General features: G+C 42.3%; 1 protein-coding gene across 1 annotated transcript in view; it reads right to left on the bottom strand.

Annotated features, from left to right (window-relative positions):
* The window catches only part of LOC143807533 (scavenger receptor cysteine-rich domain-containing protein DMBT1-like), a 430,549-nt gene that overhangs the window by 68,282 nt on the left and 342,255 nt on the right, over positions 1–20,012 (bottom strand). The window contains exons 26-28 of the mRNA XM_077289172.1: positions 12,793–12,816; positions 4,022–4,036; positions 3,790–3,946 (exon numbers count right to left, since the gene is read on the bottom strand). Of these exons, the coding sequence (XP_077145287.1) occupies positions 3,790–3,946; positions 4,022–4,036; positions 12,793–12,816 (196 nt within the window). The remainder of the gene's footprint in view (positions 1–3,789; positions 3,947–4,021; positions 4,037–12,792; positions 12,817–20,012) is intronic.

Here is a 20,012-nt window from a genome sequence, read left to right as displayed (position 1 = left end):
ATAATAAAAACTAATCTTTAGAAAAAATAATTATTTTTGCATCGCTTTATTTTTCTGCTGATTGAGCTGTATGGCAGCTTGTTTTTTTGCAGGATAAGATTTTGTTTTCAGCGGTACCATATTTATTTATATCTATCTTTTTTATCGCATTTTATTCCACTTTTTGTTTGTCGGTATGATTATAAAGCATTGTTTTTTGCCTAGTTTTTTATTTGTTTTTGCATGGTGTTCACTAAAGAGGTAACTAGTGTGGCAGTTTTATAGGTCGGGTCATTATGAATGCGGTGATACCAAATATGTGTACTTTTATTGTTCATATTTTTTTCATACAAATATTTATTTATGGATACAATATCTTTAGATTTTTTTATTTAATATTTTTAAACTTATTCTAATTTTTTTTTTTTTTTTTTTTTTTTACTTTTTTACTTTGTCCCATTGTGGGACTATTTTTTTTAGGCTAATTGCTTGTATAGCTTCGGGATTCAGCAGCACCCCTATGCTATGCAAACTGTCAGCTCTGCACTGGCACAGAAGATTGCTGAACATGCACTGCACATGATCAAGCAACTTTCCTAGCTCTGGTGATCCAGATGTTGTCATGATGGCATCGGGTCACGGTGGCAATGATGGGGACCCGCGTCACGCCGTAGGGTCTCCAATCCGAGGAGCTGTCATCCCTCTGCCTGCTCCTGGAATGCTGCAATCGAGTACACAGGACATAACAGGAGCACATTTATAGGATTATCTCAGCACAGGAACATTTCTTGACAAATCCAATTGTGAAAGTTCTTTTTATTGCTAGATCTATTGATTTAAGTGTACTTTGGTCATGGAAAAACTTCAAGTTTGTGGGTGTAATGTGAAAAAGTGTGGAAAAGTTTACGGGGTGTGAATACATTATTCAAGGCAATGTAAATGTTCATCTATATATATAATCTTCTAAGAGGCACTTCCGTCTGTCTGTCTGACTGTCATGGAAATCCCAAGTTGCTGATTGGTCGCGGCCAGCCGGCTGCGACCAATCAGTGACGGGCACAGTCCAGCCGCGAAATGGGTGCTCCCTACTCCCCTGCAGTCAGTGCCCCCTCCATACTCCCCCCTAATCAGCGCCCGCCGCCCACATAGCGTTTTAGCAGTCCGTTAAACCGACTGCGTTATACCACAGCATAACGCAGTCTGTTAATGCTGCTATTAACACTGTGTGACAAACTTTTTACTATTGATGCTGCCTATGCAGCATCAATAGTAAAAAGATATAATGTTAAAAATAATTAAAAAAAAAAATGGTGCTATTCTCACCTTCCGCCGTCCAGCGATGTGCGCGAGCGGCAAGGCTGCCGCCAGCTTCCGTTCCCAGTGATGCATTATGAAATTACCCAGATGACTTAGCGGTCTTGCAAGACCGCTAAGTCATCTGGGTAATTTCACAATGCATCACTGGGAACGGAAGCTGGCGGCAGCCTCGCACGCATCGGGACAACCTCGGTGGACGCCGGAGGGTGAGTATATAACTACAGTATTTTTATTTTTATTCTTTTTTTTAACAGAGATATGGTGCCCACACTGCTGTATACTACGTGGGCAATGTTATATACTGCGTGGGCTGTGTTATTTACTGCATGACTGATATATACTACGTGGGCAGTGCTATATACTGCATGGGCTGTGTTATTTACTGCATGGGCTGTGTTATATATTACGTGGCTGCTATATACTACGTGGCTGATATATACTACATGGCTGCTATATACCACGTGGCTGTGCTATATACTATGTGGCTGTGCTATATACTACGTGGTTGTGCTATATACTACGTGGCTCTACTATATACTACGTGGCTGTCTGTGTTATATAGTACATGGGCTGTGTTATATACTACGTGGCTGTGCTATATACTACGTGGCTGTGCTATATACTATGTGGCTGTGCTATATACTACGTGGCTGTGCTATATACTACGTGCTGTGCTGTATACTACATGGCTGCTATATACTACGTGGCTGTGCTATATACTTCATACTACGTGGCTGTGCTATATACTACGTGGCTATGTTATATACTACGTGGCTGTACTATATCCTGAACCCTGAACCCCCGACATCCAGCACCCCGAACCCCCGACATCCTGCGACCAATCAGCGATAGACACAGTCCAGCAGCAAATTGACGCGGGATTTAAACAACGCTTCGCTGATTGGTTGTGCCCATCCGGCTGCGACCAATCAGCGATATTGGCACGGGATTTAAACACCGCTTCAGTGATTGGTCGCGCACTGCCGGCCGCGACCAATTATTGATATTGGCGCGGTATTTAAAGACCGCTTCGGTCATTGGTCGTGCCCGGCCGGTCGCGACAAATCAGCGACAGGTGGAGTCAGGTTGCGAATTGGTGCTGGATTTGAACCACGCTTCGCTGATCGGCCAGCCGGGCGCGACCAATCAGCGATATTGGCGTGGAATTTAACCCCCACTCACAGCACGACATACATACATACATATTCTAGAATACTCAATGCGTTAGAATCGGGCCACCATCTAGTGTTAGTATAAACGTGCTGCCAATGCATATGCAAAGATGGTTACTGTCAAAAACAGTTTTGTTTGTCCTTGTGCAGCCACTATAATTGTATCGCTTTTGTTAATGCCTTTTTCTCTTCTCTACTGAATTCACAATTATATGAATTATATTTCATGATCGTTGTTATGATTATAACTACTGTATATGAAATTTGATGCATTTTAGAGTTTCTTTTTCTGGTATTTTGATTTAATCTAATTCTTCACACTCCATGAAGTACCAATATGTCATGGAGCATGTCAGGGACTTTGGAGCAGGCTCAGAAGCAGAGCCTGCTCCACACTGGGAAGATGCAGGCTATATTATATACCAGTCATCTGCCTTTGACAGCAGTGATCATCGTCATGCCTGTCAGTCGGTGCATCTAACCTCTTAAATACTACTGACTGTTATTTTTAAGAACTGCAATCCAGCTGGCACAGTGACTGATTGGTGTTGGTTGAAGGCCCATGTGATATCTTCTGTAGCTGGGCCTCATAGAAGACTGTGATTTTCAATATATAAAGCAATAACATTGCATCAATTGCAGGTTTAATACCCCTAACAAATGAAGTAAAAAATGAAAAAAATAATAAAAATAATTCAAATTATTCACATTTTTCTCAGATAATGATAAACAAATATATATAAAAAATCATATTTGACATTGCTGCATCCAGCAAAGTCAGATTTATCAAATTATAAAATCAATTAAGCTGATCTGTAAATGCTGTAATAAGAAAAAAAAAATCGGTCAACGCAATAACTCTAAAAGTTGCAATAAGAACTGATCAAAGCATAGTGTGCACCTCAACACTGTAGAAGTAAAGTCATAAGCTTGCCATGCAAAATGACAGATTTGCAGCAGTCAAGTGAAATGTATTTTGCATGAAGCTTTATACAGTACAAGGTTTTTTCATTTCTTTAATTTTCTTTAATTTTAAATATAATAACTAAAGTTTTGTATTATTTACTTGCCCTCAAGATCGAAATTGTTTACATTTTTGTTGAGTTTAAAGGAATACGTTGATGAGAATGAATACTCTCTATTCAGTTTGTAAAATAAAAATGGGAGTCTCCTTCAAAGTTTAACACTGTTGCATCCATACCAGTGATTGATTATTGGGTTTGTCTCAGCAACTGACTCACAATAACAAGTATCTAAAGCATTATTCTTTGATAAAGTAGTTTGTAAAATCACAAACAGATTTAAATACTAAATAACTTACTCAAAATGAAGGAAAAATAGCCGTATGTAATAGCCTGCAGGTACACGGATGTGCCAAGTACAGTGAGAATTAGCAGGGTAAGGATTTGGATAGAATGGACTTGTTATGTTCCCATTCATTTGGGTCAACAGACCACCACAGTTTGTGTACGATGAATCTGAAACAAATGAAGAAATAGTCAACACAAATTTTCTCTACAATGATGAGAAAGGAAAAATCATATGGAGCATACCTGTTGTGAAGTTGCCTAGAGAAGACAGAAAAGAAAACAAGATAAAAATAAAAAAAAACTCTTGTTAGTAGCTGCATTTACAATAGTCTTATTATTACTATTTATTTCTATCACTTTTTTAATGATGTTATGTTTTTTCACATTTATTTTAAACATTAAAATCTAAATAGCACAAATAATTGTCATTAGATGTGATAGCTGTGGCCGGCCGTGCAATCTTGTAGAGGAGGATACTTGTCTGGAAACTTTGAAACACCAAACAACACACTATATGATCTGTGTGTTTAGTGTATCAACTATTACACAGCTTATACAGGTGGAGCTGAGAAGTTTTCAAAGAAACACTAGAGAAGACCAAATCTTTTGAAATTCAAATTTGCCAGGTTGGACAAATTGTTTCCAAAATCGATTTGCATTGAATAAATTCGATGTGAATTACAATACTGCAAAGCATCCAATAACCCTGAGAAAACATGTGTAACTCATGGTGTTCTAGGACTGTATCCATCCTTCTTCAATCTCCTGAATAAAACACAGTCTTAGTAAAGTGACCTCACCATAAAAATTTATATTAACCCGTACTAACCAATAGCCCTTATAATGACATAATGCACTAGTAGACTTTTCATGTCTTTTTTTAAGTCTTAACTTTAATCTGAACTTTAAAGCTGCAGCCAATCATTGACCACATCAGCTCAGACGGTACAAGCTGCCGATCTTATTGATTGGCTGCACCAGTTCAATGGATCAACAGAAACTGAGGCAGTGGTGGAGTGGCTGAATCTGTGGAGGGTAACTTAAAGGGAACCTGTCACCCACAAAATGGAAGTTGAGCTAAGCCCACCGGCATCAGGGGCTTGTCTACAGCATTCTGGAATGCTGTAAATAAGCCCTTGATGTATCCTGAAAGATAAGAAAAAGAGGTTAGATTATACTCACCCAGGAGCGTTCCTGCTGCGGTCCGGTCCGATGGGCGTCATGGTCCGTTTCGGGGCCTCCCATCCTCATAGGATGACATCCTCTTCTTGTCTTCATGCTGTGGCTCCGGCACAGGCATACTTTGTCTGCCCTGTTGAGGGCAGAACAAAGTACTGCAGTGCGCAGGTCCTGGGAAAGGTCAGAGAGGGCCAGCGCCTGCTCACTGCAGTACTTTGCTCTGCCCTCAACAGGGCAGACAAAGTATGCCTGCGCCGGAGCCACAGCATGAAGACAAAAAGAGGACGTCATCGTAAGAAGAAGGGAAGCCCCGTTGTTGTGAATTCTGTTCTCGAACTCCCTCCTGTGGTCAGGAATGGTACTGCGGCTAGTTCTGTCCATGGACTCCCTCTGGTGGCTGTGAGTGGAGCTGCTGGTTCTGAGGTTCTTTCTTCAGCTGACCTCGCTTAGTTCTGGCTGGCTGCTCTATTTAACTCCACTCAGATCGTTACTTGATGCCAGCTGTCAATGTCCTAGTACTGTTTCAGTTTTCTCTTGGATCTTTCAGATGACCTGTCTACTCCAGCAAAAGCTAAGTCCCTGCTAGCTGATTTGTTCACCACTGTTTTCTTTTCCAGCTTGCTATCATGATTTTGTCTTGTTAGCTGGAAGCTCTGGGATGCAGAGTGGCACCTCCGCACTGTGAGTCAGTGCAGGGGTCTCTTTTGCACACTCTGCATGTTTTTTTGTAGATTTTTGTGCTGACCGCAAAGATACCTTTTCTATCCTCAATCTGTTTAGTGAAGTCTGGACTCCTTTGCTGAAACCTGTTTCATTCCTGTGTTTGTGACTTCCATCTTAACTCACAGTCAATATGTGTCGGGGGCTGCCTATTTCTTTGGGGAATTTCTCTGAGGCAAGTTAGGCTTAATTTTCTATCTTTAGGGGTAGTTAGCTCTTAGGCTGTGAAGAGGCGTCTAGGCAGAGTCAGGTACGCTCCACGGCTATTTCTAGTGTGTTGTGATAGGATTAATGGTTGCGGTCAGCAGAGCTCCCACTTCCCAGAGCTAGTCCTGTATTACTAGTTTGCTCATCAGGTCTTTCCGGGTGCTTCTAACCACCAGGTCAATCATAACAGTACAGCTGGCCCGTAATGTGTTAATGCATCTCAATAGAGGGATAAGAGAAGTTCTGAGACCATTTTTTTTTTCCTCTGCAGCGTGTTTTGTTTTTCCTTTCCCCTAAATCTCTGGGTGGTTCAGGACACAGGTGTAGATATGGACATTCAAGGTCTGTCCTCTTGTGTGGATCAACTCACTGCAAGGGTACAAGGCATTCAAGATTATGTAGTTCAGAATCCGATGTTAGAACCCAGAATTCCAATTCCTGATTTGTTTTCTGGGGATAGATCTAAGTTCCTGAATTTCAAAAATAATTGTAGATTGTTTTTTGCTTTGAAACCCCGCTCCTCTGGTGACCCCATTCAGCAAGTAAAAATCATAATTTCTTTGCTACGTGGCGACCCTCAAGACTGGGCATTTTCCCTTGCACCAGGAGATCCTGCATTGCGTAATGTAGATGCGTTTTTTCTGGCGCTTGGATTGCTTTATGATGAACCAGATTCAGTGGATCAGGCAGAAAAAAATTTGCTGGCTTTGTGTCAGGGTCAGAATGAAGCGGAGGTATATTGTCAGAAGTTCAGAAAGTGGTCTGTGCTTACTCAGTGGAATGAGTGTGCCCTGGCGGCAATTTTCAGAAAGGGTCTTTCTGAAGCCCTTAAGGATGTTATGGTGGGATTTCCCATGCCTGCTGGTCTGAATGAGTCTATGTCCTTGGCCATTCAGATCGATTGACGCTTACGTGAGCGCAAAACTGTGCACCATTTGGCGGTGTCTTCTGGGCAGAGGCCTGAGCCTATGCAATGCGATAGGACTTTGACCCGAGCTGAATGGCAAGAATACAGACGTCAGAATGGGCTGTGTTTTTACTGTGGTGGCTCCACTCATGCTATCTCTGATTGTCCTAAGCGCACTAAGCGGTTCGCTAGGTCTGCCACCATTGGTACTGTACAGCCAAAATTTCTTTTGTCCGTTACTCTGATTTGCTCTTTGTCGTCCTATTCTGTTATGGCATTTGTGGATTCAGGCGCTGCCCTGAATTTGACGGACTTGGAGTTTGCCAGGCGCTGTGGTTTTTTCTTGGAGCCCTTACAGTATCCTATTCCATTGAGAGGAATTGATGCTACGCCTTTGGCCAAGAATATGCCTCAGTACTGGACTCAATTGACCATGTGCATGGCTCCTGCACATCAGGAGGATATTCGCTTTTTGGTGTTGCATAATCTGCATGATGTGGTCGTTTTGGGTTTGCCATGGCTACAGGTCCATAATCCAGTATTGGATTGGAAATCAATGTCTGTATCCAGCTGGGGTTGTCAAGGGGTACATGGTGATGTCCCACTGTTGTCAATTTCGTCTTCCCATCCTTCTGAAGTCCCTGAGTTCTTGTCGGATTACCGGGATGTATTTGATGAGCCCAAATCCAGTGCCCTACCTCCTCATAGGGATTGCGATTGTGCTATTAATTTGATTCCTGGTAGTAAGTTTCCGAAGGGCCGACTGTTCAATTTGTCTGTGCCGGAACACGCCGCTATGCGGAGTTATATAAAGGAGTCCTTGGAGAAAGGGCATATTCGCCCGTCCTCGTCACCGGTGGGAGCACGGTTCTTTTTTGTGGCCAAGAAGGATGGTTCTCTGAGACCTTGTATAGATTACCGCCTTCTCAATAAAATCACCGTCAAATTTCAGTACCCTTTGCCACTACTGTCTGATTTGTTTGCTCGGATTAAGGGGGCTAGTTGGTTCACCAAGATAGATCTTCAAGGGGCGTATAATCTTGTGCGTATTAAACAGGGCGATGAATGGAAAACAGCATTTAATACGCCCGAGGGCCATTTTGAGTACCTGGTGATGCCATTCGGGCTTTCTAATGCTTCATCTGTGTTTCAGTCCTTTATGCATGACATCTTCCGAAAGTACCTGGATAGATTCATGATTGTATATTTGGATGATATTTTGGTCTTTTCGGACGATTGGGAGTCTCATGTGAAGAAGGTCAGAATGGTGTTTTAGGTCCTTCGTACTAATTCCTTGTTTGTGAAGGGGTCTAAATGTCTCTTTGGAGTTCAGAAGGTTTCATTTTTGGGCTTCATTTTTTCCCCTTCTACTATCGAGATGGACCCTGTTAAAGTTCAGGCCATTTATGATTGGACTCAGCCTACTTCTGTAAAGAGCCTACAGAAATTCCTGGGCTTTGCTAATTTTTACGGTCGCTTCATCGCTAATTTTTCTAGTGTTGTTAAACCATTGACTGATTTGACCAAGAAAGGTGTGGATGTGGTCAATTGGTCCTCCGCGGCCGTTGAGGCTTTTCAGGAGTTGAAGCGTCGTTTTTCTTCTGCCCCTGTGTTGTGTCAGCCAGATGTTTCGCTCCCGTTTCAGGTCGAGGTGGATGCTTCTGAGATTGGAGCAGGGGCTGTCTTCTCTCAAAGAAGTTCTGATGGCTCGGTGATGAAACCATGTGCTTTCTTTTCTAGAAAGTTTTCGCCTGCTGAGCGCAATTATGATGTGGGCAATCGAGAGTTGTTGGCTATGAAGTAGGCGTTCGAGGAGTGGCGACATTGGCTTGAGGGAGCCAAGCATCGCGTGGTGGTCTTGACGGATCACAAGAATCTGACTTATCTCGAGTCTGCCAAGCGGTTGAATCCTAGACAGGCTCGATGGTCGCTGTTTTTCTCCCGCTTCAATTTTGTGGTTTCGTACCTTCCGGGTTCTAAGAATGTGAAGGCTGATGCCCTTTCAAGGAGTTTTGTGCCTGATTCTCCGGGAGTTCCTGAGCCGGCTGGTATTCTCAAAGAGGGGGTAATTTTGTCTGCCATCTCCCCTGATTTGCGGCGGGTGCTGCAGGAGTTTCAGGCTGATAGACCTGACCGTTACCCAGCGGAGAAACTGTTTGTTCCTGATAGATGGACTAGTAGAGTTATCTTTGAGGTTCATTGTTCGGTGTTGGCTGGTCATCCTGGAATCTTTGGTACCAGAGATTTGGTGGCTAGATCCTTTTGGTGGCCTTCCTTTTCACAGGATGTGCGTTCTTTTGTGCAGTCCTGTAGGACTTGTGCTCGGGCTAAGCCCTGCTGTTCTCATGACAGTGGGTTGCTTTTGCCCTTGCCGGTCCCGAAAAGGCCCTGGACGCATATTTCCATGGATTTTATTTCAGATCTCCCTGTCTCTCAAAGGATGTCGGTTATCTGGGTGGTTTGTGATCGCTTCTCTAAGATGGTCCATTTGGTACCTTTGCCTAAATTGCCTTCCTCCTCCGATTTGGTTCCATTGTTTTTCCAGCACGTGGTTCGTTTGCATGGCATTCCGGAGAACATCATGTCGGATAGAGGTTCCCAGTTTGTTTCAAGGTTTTGGCGGTCCTTTTGTGCTAAGATGGGCATTGATTTGTCTTTTTCTTCGACTTTCCATCCTCAGACAAATGGCCAAACCGAACGAACCAATCAGACTTTGGAAACATATCTGAGATGCTTTGTTTCTGCTGATCAGGATGATTGGGTGTCTTTCTTGCCTTTGGCTGAGTTCGCCCTTAATAATCGGGCCAGCTCGGCCACTTTGGTTTCGCCTTTTTTCTGTAATTCTGGTTTCCATCCTCGTTTTTCTTCCGGGCAGGTTGAGTCTTCGGATTGTCCTGGTGTGGATTCTGTGGTGGACAGGTTGCAGCGAATTTGGACTCACGTGGTGGACAATTTGACATTGTCCCAGGAGAAGGCTCAACGTTTCGCTAACCGCCGTCGCTGTGTTGGTCCCCGACTTCGTGTTGGGGATTTGGTTTGGTTGTCGTCTCGTTATGTTCCTATGAAGGTTTCGTCTCCTAAGTTTAAGCCTCGTTTCATTGGTCCGTATAAGATTTCTGAAATTCTTAATCCTGTGTCATTTTGTTTGGACCTTCCAGCTTCTTTCGCCATCCATAATGTGTTCCATAGGTCGTTGTTGCAGAGATATGTGGCTTCTATGGTTCCCTCCGTTGACCCTCCTGCCCCGGTGTTGGTTGAGGGGGAGTTGGAGTATGTGGTGGAGAAGATTTTGGATTCTCGTATTTCGAGACGGAAACTTCAGTACCTGGTCAAGTGGAAAGGTTATGGTCAGGAGGATAATTCCTGGGTTGTTGCCTCTGATGTTCATGCTGCCGATCTGGTTCGTGCCTTTCATTTGGCTCGTCCTGATCGGCCTGGGGGCTCTGGTGAGGGTTCGGTGACCCCTCCTCAAGGGGGGGTACTGTTGTGAATTCTGTTCTCGAACTCCCTCCTGTGGTCAGGAATGGTACTTCGGCGAGTTCTGTCCATGGACTCCCTCTGGTGGCTGTGAGTGGAGCTGCTGGTTCTGAGGTTCTTTCTTCAGCTGACCTCGCTTAGTTCTGGCTGGCTGCTCTATTTAACTCCACTCAGATCGTTACTTGATGCCAGCTGTCAATGTCCTAGTACTGTTTCAGTTTTCTCTTGGATCTTTCAGATGACCTGTCTACTCCAGCAAAAGCTAAGTCCCTGCTAGCTGACTTGTTCACCACTGTTTTCTTTTCCAGCTTGCTATCATGATTTTGTCTTGTTAGCTGGAAGCTCTGGGATGCAGAGTGGCACCTCCGCACTGTGAGTCTGTGCGGGGGTCTCTTTTGCACACTCTGCGTGGTTTTTTGTAGATTTTTGTGCTGACTGCAAAGATACCTTTTCTATCCTCAATCTGTTTAGTGAAGTCTGGACTCCTTTGCTGAAACCTGTTTCATTCCTGTGTTTGTGACTTCCATCTTAACTCACAGTCAATATGTGTCGGGGGCTGCCTATTTCTTTGGGGAATTTCTCTGAGGCAAGTTAGGCTTAATTTTCTATCTTTAGGGGTAGTTAGCTCTTAGGCTGTGAAGAGGCGTCTAGGCAGAGTCAGGTACGCTCCACGGCTATTTCTAGTGTGTTGTGATAGGATTAGTGGTTGCGGTCAGCAGAGCTCCCACTTCCCAGAGCTAGTCCTGTATTACTAGTTTGCTCATCAGGTCTTTCCGGGTGCTTCTAACCACCAGGTCAATCATAACACCCCGTAACATGACGCCCATCAGATTGGACCGCCCTCCCAGATGAGTATAATCTAACATCTTTTTTTCATCTTTCAGGTTACATCGGGGGTTTATTTACAGCATTACAGAATGCTGTAGATAAGCCCCTGATGGCGGTGGGCTTAGCTCAACTTCCATTTTGGGGGTGACAGGTTCCCTTTAAGCTCAGTTTCATATTTAACATATCACTGAGCCTGGAAGCAAAAAGTAACTGAAAGGGGACGCTCCTATTAATGTTTCCTGCTTGAAACCCTAGCAATCAGCGGCAACAGTTTTTTAAAATTAGCAAGTGTCTAATGTAGCAACAGAAGAAATTAAGTCGAATATGCTGCTCATTCAAGTTAATAGGTAAGTATTGCTACTTAGCTGCCTGTTTCACCACAGACTGAAGTTTCATATATTGTAGGCTGCTTAAATTGCATACATAGTTAAAAAATTATTCATTATTTTGTGGGGGGAGGGATAATGTCTGCTTCACTGCTGCTTATACAAAGGAAATATATAAAAATGTGGCCTTTTCACATGGAGAATACAAAAATTATCCTTGTTTGGGGAGTATCAAGAGCTCTGTTTTGGCAAAAGAAAAGTGATATCTTTTCTCAATTTGTCCAAAATTTCCTTTTATTTATGGAGAAAAAACATGTGTTAAGCTTTTCACATGAAGAAGTAAGATGAAAGGAGCTGGGAGTGAAAAAATTATCCCTTTTTTGCGGATCTGCCACAGGTATGCTCTTCAGAAAATAATTAAGTAATTATAAACACTTTATCAACCTATTCAAAAATTCTCTTTTTTTTAGTAAACTAGCTGTTTTCAAGATAAATAAGAAATGATTTGTCAACAATCCTTTCACAAAATTAGCCGTATTTTGGGATTTTTTTATGTTTGTGTCTACTCAAGACAGTATGATTTACATATGCCATACATTATAGCTATAAAAGACACTGGGCAGCCAGGAGATATGGGCAGCCTCCTACATCATCAACAGATGCAATGTTATTTGCACCAATACGACTGCAGAACAAGCAGATTTTGCCCCAGACAGTCCATAAGCCACATATCACTTATGTCGTGTATTGCTGCAGTAAAAGCCTCTTCCTCTACTGACATCAGTACCTTACTGGTTCCTAAGTTTTCTTCACCACAGAATCATTGTCTTCTTTGATTTGGCTGACATTTGCTTTTGTGTAGGAAATGGTCTGAACGCCTTGCTGCCTGCCTGCCTGATTTCCACATCAAGATTTGCCCTTGCCACTATTACTTTCAATCCCCTACAACCTCAAATCACTGGTCTAGCAACATAGCTTGGCATTAAAATTGTGTTCTCTGTCTCCTTTGCCCCCATGTCATCTGACCCCTAAAGACTGAAATGAATAGGCGGCATGCGTGGTCATGGACAAATTGGACAATTTAAACAGTAATTCAAGAACTAACATTACATGATCTTTCTTGAAAGATTTTTAAAAAACATTAGCCATGTGCCTTTATAAATTAGGCTGGGCCAAGAAAAGCTAGGAAGATCCAAGTCCCTAAAGCAAACACCTGCAACAGGCCTCTGTATTCAGATGGTGTGCATAACGTGTATATTACATGTATCACAATATTTTACCAACAGATTATAGAATTTATCTAACTATTTATATATGTCTGAAAAATTTCAATTTCATAATCCTACAAAATGAAATAGAAACATTGTTACCTGGACCTGAAGTGGTTGGATGACCTGTGGAAATGAAAATAAACGCAACTTAGAATAACATTTATTTAAAAATTAACTCCAACTCAAACTACTATCTCTTCTGCTGATATTTCTCTGCCTCTTTATTAGAACATCTGGCTACAAGAGCAAACCTTATGAAACTCAGTACCGATGGCTCATTATCCTGGTCAAACTTTAAGGGATTTTTCTCCCGGAGGGAATTTTCAGCAAGTTCTGCAGTATGCCAAGTAATGTGAGTAATGCACACAGCGCAAGGATTCAGCTCTGTTTGCTGGTCCCAGCGGTTGTCATCAGACTATAAATATGTGATTCACATATGTGAGGACAAAAGACAATTAGGGTCCCCACCGATTTGTTCAATAGATTCTACTAAGAATTGACTGAGACCAGACCTATGCCAACCACATACTTGCGGTCTTAAGAAGACCACTAGAACTGGCAAGCAAAGCTGAATCCTTGTGTTGTGTTCCCTATTCACCATTAGGACAGCAACGTTTGCTAAAAATCTCTGCAGGGTTTGATCACTCCTTTAAAAATAATTGTTACACATCTCTTTTGTCTCTTGAATCCAGTATAACAATAAAAGAATTACAAAATTAGCTAATAATGATGTCAAAGTATAGAATTTCTGCACAGAGAGAAAGACCTCTGAATTAAATTATCACTTTTGTAAAAATGGCTTCTCACCCTGTGCCTCACAATTAGTTAGGTGGCGTTTCACTAGTAATGCCCAACCTGGAGCTTCCCAAGAACAGAATTAGTGAATCTCCTTTCTTATGTGCAATCCTACTCTGTGACATACTGAAGAAAGGAGGAGCACAAAACTGATCGCTCCTCCCTTCTAAAGCTGCTCGCTACACTTCTGAGTGATAATGAAAGGGGGAACCGCCCCGTACTGTGTGCACACCATTGACTCCTGCATAGTCAATGTGCATGCACAGCACCGCGGTTAGGTTTTAAGCAGCGCTTGCTCTAGCCAAGTGAGCGCTATCAATCAGAGTCAGGGAACTGCTCAGTGTGCAAATTGACAGAGGCATAATGGTTTATGAGATTCTTGGTTAAGTCAATGGTGCACCAAAACCCCCTCATTTGCACATGTGAAATATACATTGCAACATATATTGTTAAATCCCCTATACAAGTATGTAATTAATTCAGTTTACATTTCAGATGTTACAGACTCCCTTTAAGCATACTATTTGCAAATTAATTTGCATATCAAACTAATTCTAAAGTGTTAGAAAATTATAGCAAAATAATATGTTGTGACTCCCTTTAAGCATACTGATTGCAAATTAATGTGTATATCAAACTAATTGTAAAGTGTTAGAAACTTGCAGGAAAATAATTTGTTGTGACTTTTTTGCTTGTGTATGTCTGATCTGAATTAGTGTAGATTATATCAGATTTTACCCATTGTAAGAAATATTTATAGCACTTTGCATTAAACTGAAACACACCTAAGAGCTGGAAAATCATGAATATGTTGGCAAGTGAATGCGCCATTTTCAACCTAGATTTAGTCCTAAAAATGTGTGCTACTTTTTATTTATGTACCCTTTTGTGATATGTTTAGCTCACTTACTTACTCTATTGTGCTACATAGTTATTAATGTATAAACTGGAGAAACACACGGAGTTTGGTTAAAAAGTCATACAAAAAACCCTTTATTATTGACAACTTACAATTGCACACTTAAATAACAAACAAACAATATGACAGATGTGTTAAATAGATACCTAAAACATAAAGCGTGCCGCATTACCATTAAATCCCATCTTACAGTTACTGTAAGATGGGATTTAATGGTAATGCGGCACGCTTTATGTTTTAGGTATCTAAAGGTACCTTCACACGAAACGACTTTGTAACGATATCGCTAGCGATCCGTGACGTTGCAGCGTCCTGGCTAGCGATATCGTTTAGTTTGACACGCAGCAGCGATCAGGATCCTGCTGTGATATCGCTGGTCGCTGAATAATTTGGTCGTCCGATCGCCGTGTATCGTTGTGTTTGACAGCAAAAGCAACGATACCAGCGATATTTTACACTGGACGATCGCAGGGCCGCGCTTAGTAACCCGATGTTTACCCTGGTTACCAGTGTAAAATGTAAAAAAAACAAACAGTACATACTTACATTCGCATCCCCCGCCGTCTGCTTCCCACACTGACTGAGCGCCGCAAAGTGAAAGTGAAAGCACAGCGGTGACGTCACCGCTGTGCCCTGCTACTGCCGGTGCTCAGTCAGTCAGTCAGTGCAGGAAGCGGATGCCGGGGGACGCGCAGGTGAGTATGTACTGTTTGGTTTTTTTACATTTTACACTGGTAACCAGGGTAAACATCGGGTTACTAAGCACGACCCTGCGCTTAGCAACCCGATGTTTACCCTGGTTACCCGGGGACCTCGGCATCGTTGGTCGCTGGAGAGCGGTCTGTGTGACAGCTCTCCAGCGATCAAACAGCGACGCTGCAGCGATCGGCATCGTTGTCGCTATCGCTGCAGCGTCGTTTCGTGTGAAGGTACCTTAACACATCTGTCATATTGTTTGTTTGTTATTTAAGTGTGCAATTGTAAGTTGTCAATAATAAAGGGTTTTTTGTATGACTTTTTAACCAAACTACGTGTGTTTCTTCAGTTTATATATTGCTATATATGGAGGTAAACTTAGTGACCAGGTAATTAGCGAGGGTCACATCATGAGTCTGGATTTGGTAATACTAATAGTTATTAATGTGAATGACTAACATAATTAGCATTTATTTTAAAGTTGAACAGCTATTTCCATTTGGACAAACCTTATTCATCAGACAAGTTTCTTGACTACAATCTAATCATTTAATGGGTGGTCTCATTGGTAGAGCTGATGTTACATTGACAGAACTGCAGCTAATCATTGAACTCAGCGACTCAGATGATGTACATGCCACAGGTTATTGAGCTCAGTGATTGGCTGTGCCTCTGCAGCTAATCAACAGAGACTGAGTCAGCGTCAGGAGTGACAGCACTGAATCTAGAGAGAGTAAATAAAGCTCAGCTTGTTATCTTACATTTCACTGAGCCTAGAAGCAAAAAATATTTGAAAGGGGACAACCGCTTTAAATGTTACTCCTGTTGTAAATCCCAGCAATAATTAAGTGTAATATTGCTCATTCAAATCAGTGTCTGTGTAGTAAAGAACATGCTGGTTCCACCAAGGCAACAATCTCCCTTTGTAAATAATTTCAACCCTGGCCCAGGATCATGACATTGGACCCTTCTGTATTAAATCAAAATGTCCTTTTATGCTATATAAAAAAATATTTTCAAAAGTATAAACCCCTTTAAGGACTATTTATTGAGGCCTCCTTAGCTTATGTGAGTGTTCATGAAGCAAACTAGAGATAAACTTCCATTTTCAATTTACTTCCTGGTGAATAGAAGAATAGAAGGGCTGCAGACAGGATGTTTGGTTTCTGTATATGTACAGTGGGTAAAGGAAAGTATTCAGACCCTTTTACATTTTTCACTCTGTTTCATTGCAGCCGTTTGGTAAATTCAAAAATGTTCATTTTTTCTCATTAATGTACACTCTGCACTCCATCATGACTGAAAACCCCCAGAAATGTAGAAAGTTTTGCAAATTTATTGAAAAAGAAAAACTGAAATATCACATATAATAATAATAATAATAATAATAATAATTTTATTTATATAGCGCCAACATATTCCGCAGCGCTTTACAACTTATAGAGGGGACTTATACAGACAACAGACATTACAGCATAACAGAAATCACAGTTCAAAACAGATACCAGGAGGAATGAGGGCCCTGCTCGCAAGCTTACAATCTATGAGGAAAAGGGGAGACACAAGAGGTGGATGGTAACAATTGCTTTAGTTATTTGGACCAGCCATAGTGTAAGGCTCGGGTGTTCATGTAAAGCTGCATGAACCAGTTAACTGCCTAAGTATGTAACAGTACAGACACAGAGGCTATTAACTGCATAAAGTGTATGAGAACATGATGGAGGAACGTGATTATGTTGTTGTTTTTTATTAATAGGCCACACAGGGATAATTAGGTTAATGCGTTGAGGCGGTAGGCCAATCTGAACAAATGAGTTTTTAGGGCACGCTTAAAACTGTGGGGATTGGGGTCATAAGTACTTAGACCCTTTGCTCAGTATTGAGTAGAAGCGCCATTTTGAGCTAGTGCAGCCATGAGTCTTGTTGGGAATGATGCAACAAGTTTTTCACACCTGGAGTTGGGGATCCCCTGCCATTCTTCCTTGTAGATCCTTTGCAGCTCCATCAGGTTGGATAGTGAAGGTTGGAGGACAGACATTTCCAGGTCTCTCCAGAGATGCTCAATTGGGTTTAGGTCAGGGCTCTGGCTGGGCCAGTCAAGAATGGTTACAGAGTTGTTCTGAAGCCAATCCTTTGTTATTTTAGCTGTGTGTTTAGGGTCATTGTCTTGTTGGAAGGTGAAACTTCGGCCAAGTCTGAGGTCCAGAGCACTCTGGAAGAGGTATTTATTCAGGATATCTCTGTATTTGGCCGCATTCATGCTTCCTTCATTGGGAACCAGTTGTCCTGTCCCTGGAGCTGAAAAACACCACCATAGCAGGATGCTGCCACCACCATGTTTTACTGTTTGGATTGTATTGGGCAGGTGATGAGCAGTGCCTGTTTTTTTCAACACAAACCGCATAGAAGTATCACCAAAAAGGTCTATCTTCGTTTCATCTGACCAGGGAATCTTATTTCTCATTGTCTGGGAGTCCTTCATGTGTTTTTTTTTATCAAACTCTATGCGGGCTTTCATATGTCTTACACTGAGGAGAGGCTTCCCTTGGGCCACTCTGCCACAAAGACCCGACTGGTGGAGGGCTGCAGTGATAGTTGACTTTGTGGAACTTTCTCCCATCTCCCTACTGCATCTCTGGAGCTCAGTGATCTTGGGGTTCTTCTTTACCTCTCTCACCAAGGCTCTTCTCCCACGATTGCTCAGTTTAGCCGGACGGCCAGGTCTTGGAAGACTTCTGGAGGTCCCAAACTTCTTCCATTTAAGGATTATGGAGGCTACTGTGCTCTTAGGAATCTTGAGTACTTGTGAAATTCTTTTGTAACCTTGGCTAGATCTGTGCCTTGCCACAATTCTTTCCCTGAGCGCCTTGGCCAGTTCCTTTGACCTCATGATTCTCATTTGGTCTGACATGCACTGTGAGCTGTGAGGTCTTATATAGACAGATGTGTGCCTTTCCATATCAAGTCCTATCAGTTTAATTAAACACAGCTGGACTCCAATGAAGGAGTAGAACCATCTCAAGGAGGCTCAGAAGGAAATGGGCAGCATGTGACTTAAATATGAGCAAAGGCTCTAAATATTTATGACCATGCAATATTTCAGTTTTTCTTTTTTAATACATTTTCCAACTTTTCTACATTTCTGTTTTTTTTCAGTCAAGATCTGGTGCAGAGTGTACATTAATGAGACAAAAATGAACTTTTTTGAATTTACCAAATGGCTGCAATGAAATAAAGAGTGAAAAATTTAAAGGGGTCGGAATACTTTCCGTACCCACTTTATATTTTGTATAAACCAATAAGCTGTAAAATGAATGCCATATGCCTAATACTATGCAGGTTCCACTCAAGCTGCCACATCAAGGCATGACCTTTATAAAACCTCTAAAGGTATCCTGTAGTATCTGGAACAGACACATGTATACAGAGAAATGTCAGGACTAGTGATGGGTGAGTGTGCTCGGCACTGATCGGGACTCGATCAAGCACCTTCGTGTTCAAGACACTCGGCACTCAATCGAGTGTCTGTCTACTTGGGTGCCATGCTCGACTCCGTGCCCGGCATGTTTGGCACCAGATTTTCATTCAATAATCATGCGGGCATTGTGTGCCAGTGTCACCATCTTGGGTGCATTGTACCCTGAAATAGTGTATGTAGAGTTGCTGCTGCAGAAGGGACAGAGTGTTATATAGTGTGCCAGTACCTGCTGATGCAACATTAAATAACAGGGCTAATTCAAATGGATTCTATTCTATGGTAGGATTATCTGCTGATGTAGGAATAGTGTGTTAGGGAACTCAGAGCAGGGTTGATTGCGTTACAGAGTTTGTTGCTGCCAAATAAAAGCAAAATTCCTTTCAGTGACAATTTAAATAGATTCTATTCTCTAATAACACCACTCTTACAGTATCTTCAATTCATTTAGAGTTAGCTGGCGGAGTACAGATAGAGTATTACAAGCATCTGCTCAGAGTTGATTGTGTTACAGACCTTGGGGCTGCAACGCACAAGCAAAATTACCTTCAGTGACAATTTGAATAGATTGTATTCTCCAATAATACTGCTATTATTTATGTACATAATTTAAAATGTGCAAGGCATGTGGTAAGGGACATGGAAGTGGACATGCTGCTCATGGTGCACACAGAGGCTGAGGTCGTGGGATGGTGAAACTGTGCCTTCTGCTAGGCCACAACAAACACACTAATCCATGAGACCTAGCATCCTCTCCCACTTATCAGGGGAGCGCGAGACTTCACTCTTGAAGCCAGAAAAGTGAGAACAAGTGGTTGGTTGGATTGCAGATAATACTTCCAGCCTGTTTCGCAGCATCACCTTGTCTTCCCCACATTCTACTCTCACTAGCCAAGAGTCTTGACCACATAATCTTAACCGATTCTCCTTGCTCCCACCATGGCAAGTTCCAGGAGGAAAGTGACCCCACACTTGGACCCTCTGAAGAGCTCTTTACCTCTCCATTTATTTATTCTGGTCTCTCACCATACACGTTTAAAGAGGGACATGAGATCGTGTTCGGTGATGCCCAAATATTTGAGCAGTCACAGTCAGAAGAAGCAGATTGTGGGGAACGGCAATTACTCTCTTAAGAGGTGGATGATAATGAGACACAGTTGCCATCAAGTCTTGTTAAGTCAACAAGTCAGGAGGATGACCAGAGTGAGGAAGTGGAAGATGAGATGATGAAGTGATGAAGTCACTGACCCAATCTGGCATGAAGACTGAGCTCTGCGTAGCTGAGTGGGGTGAGCTGGGTGAGGGATCCCCTGCAGACAGGAAGGGGCAGTGGGGTGGCCATAGGGAGAAAGTGGTCTACTGTTACCCAGAGCACCAACATGCAACCAGATCCCAGGCCAAGGTTAGGTGTTCCCCAGTCTGGCGCATTTTTAT

The sequence above is a fragment of the Ranitomeya variabilis genome, chromosome 2 (assembly GCF_051348905.1).
Source record: "Ranitomeya variabilis isolate aRanVar5 chromosome 2, aRanVar5.hap1, whole genome shotgun sequence".
NCBI classification, from domain to species: Eukaryota; Metazoa; Chordata; class Amphibia; order Anura; family Dendrobatidae; genus Ranitomeya; species Ranitomeya variabilis.
The sequence above is the reverse complement of the archived record's forward strand: the minus strand, read 5'-3'. Positions and strand labels throughout refer to the sequence as shown.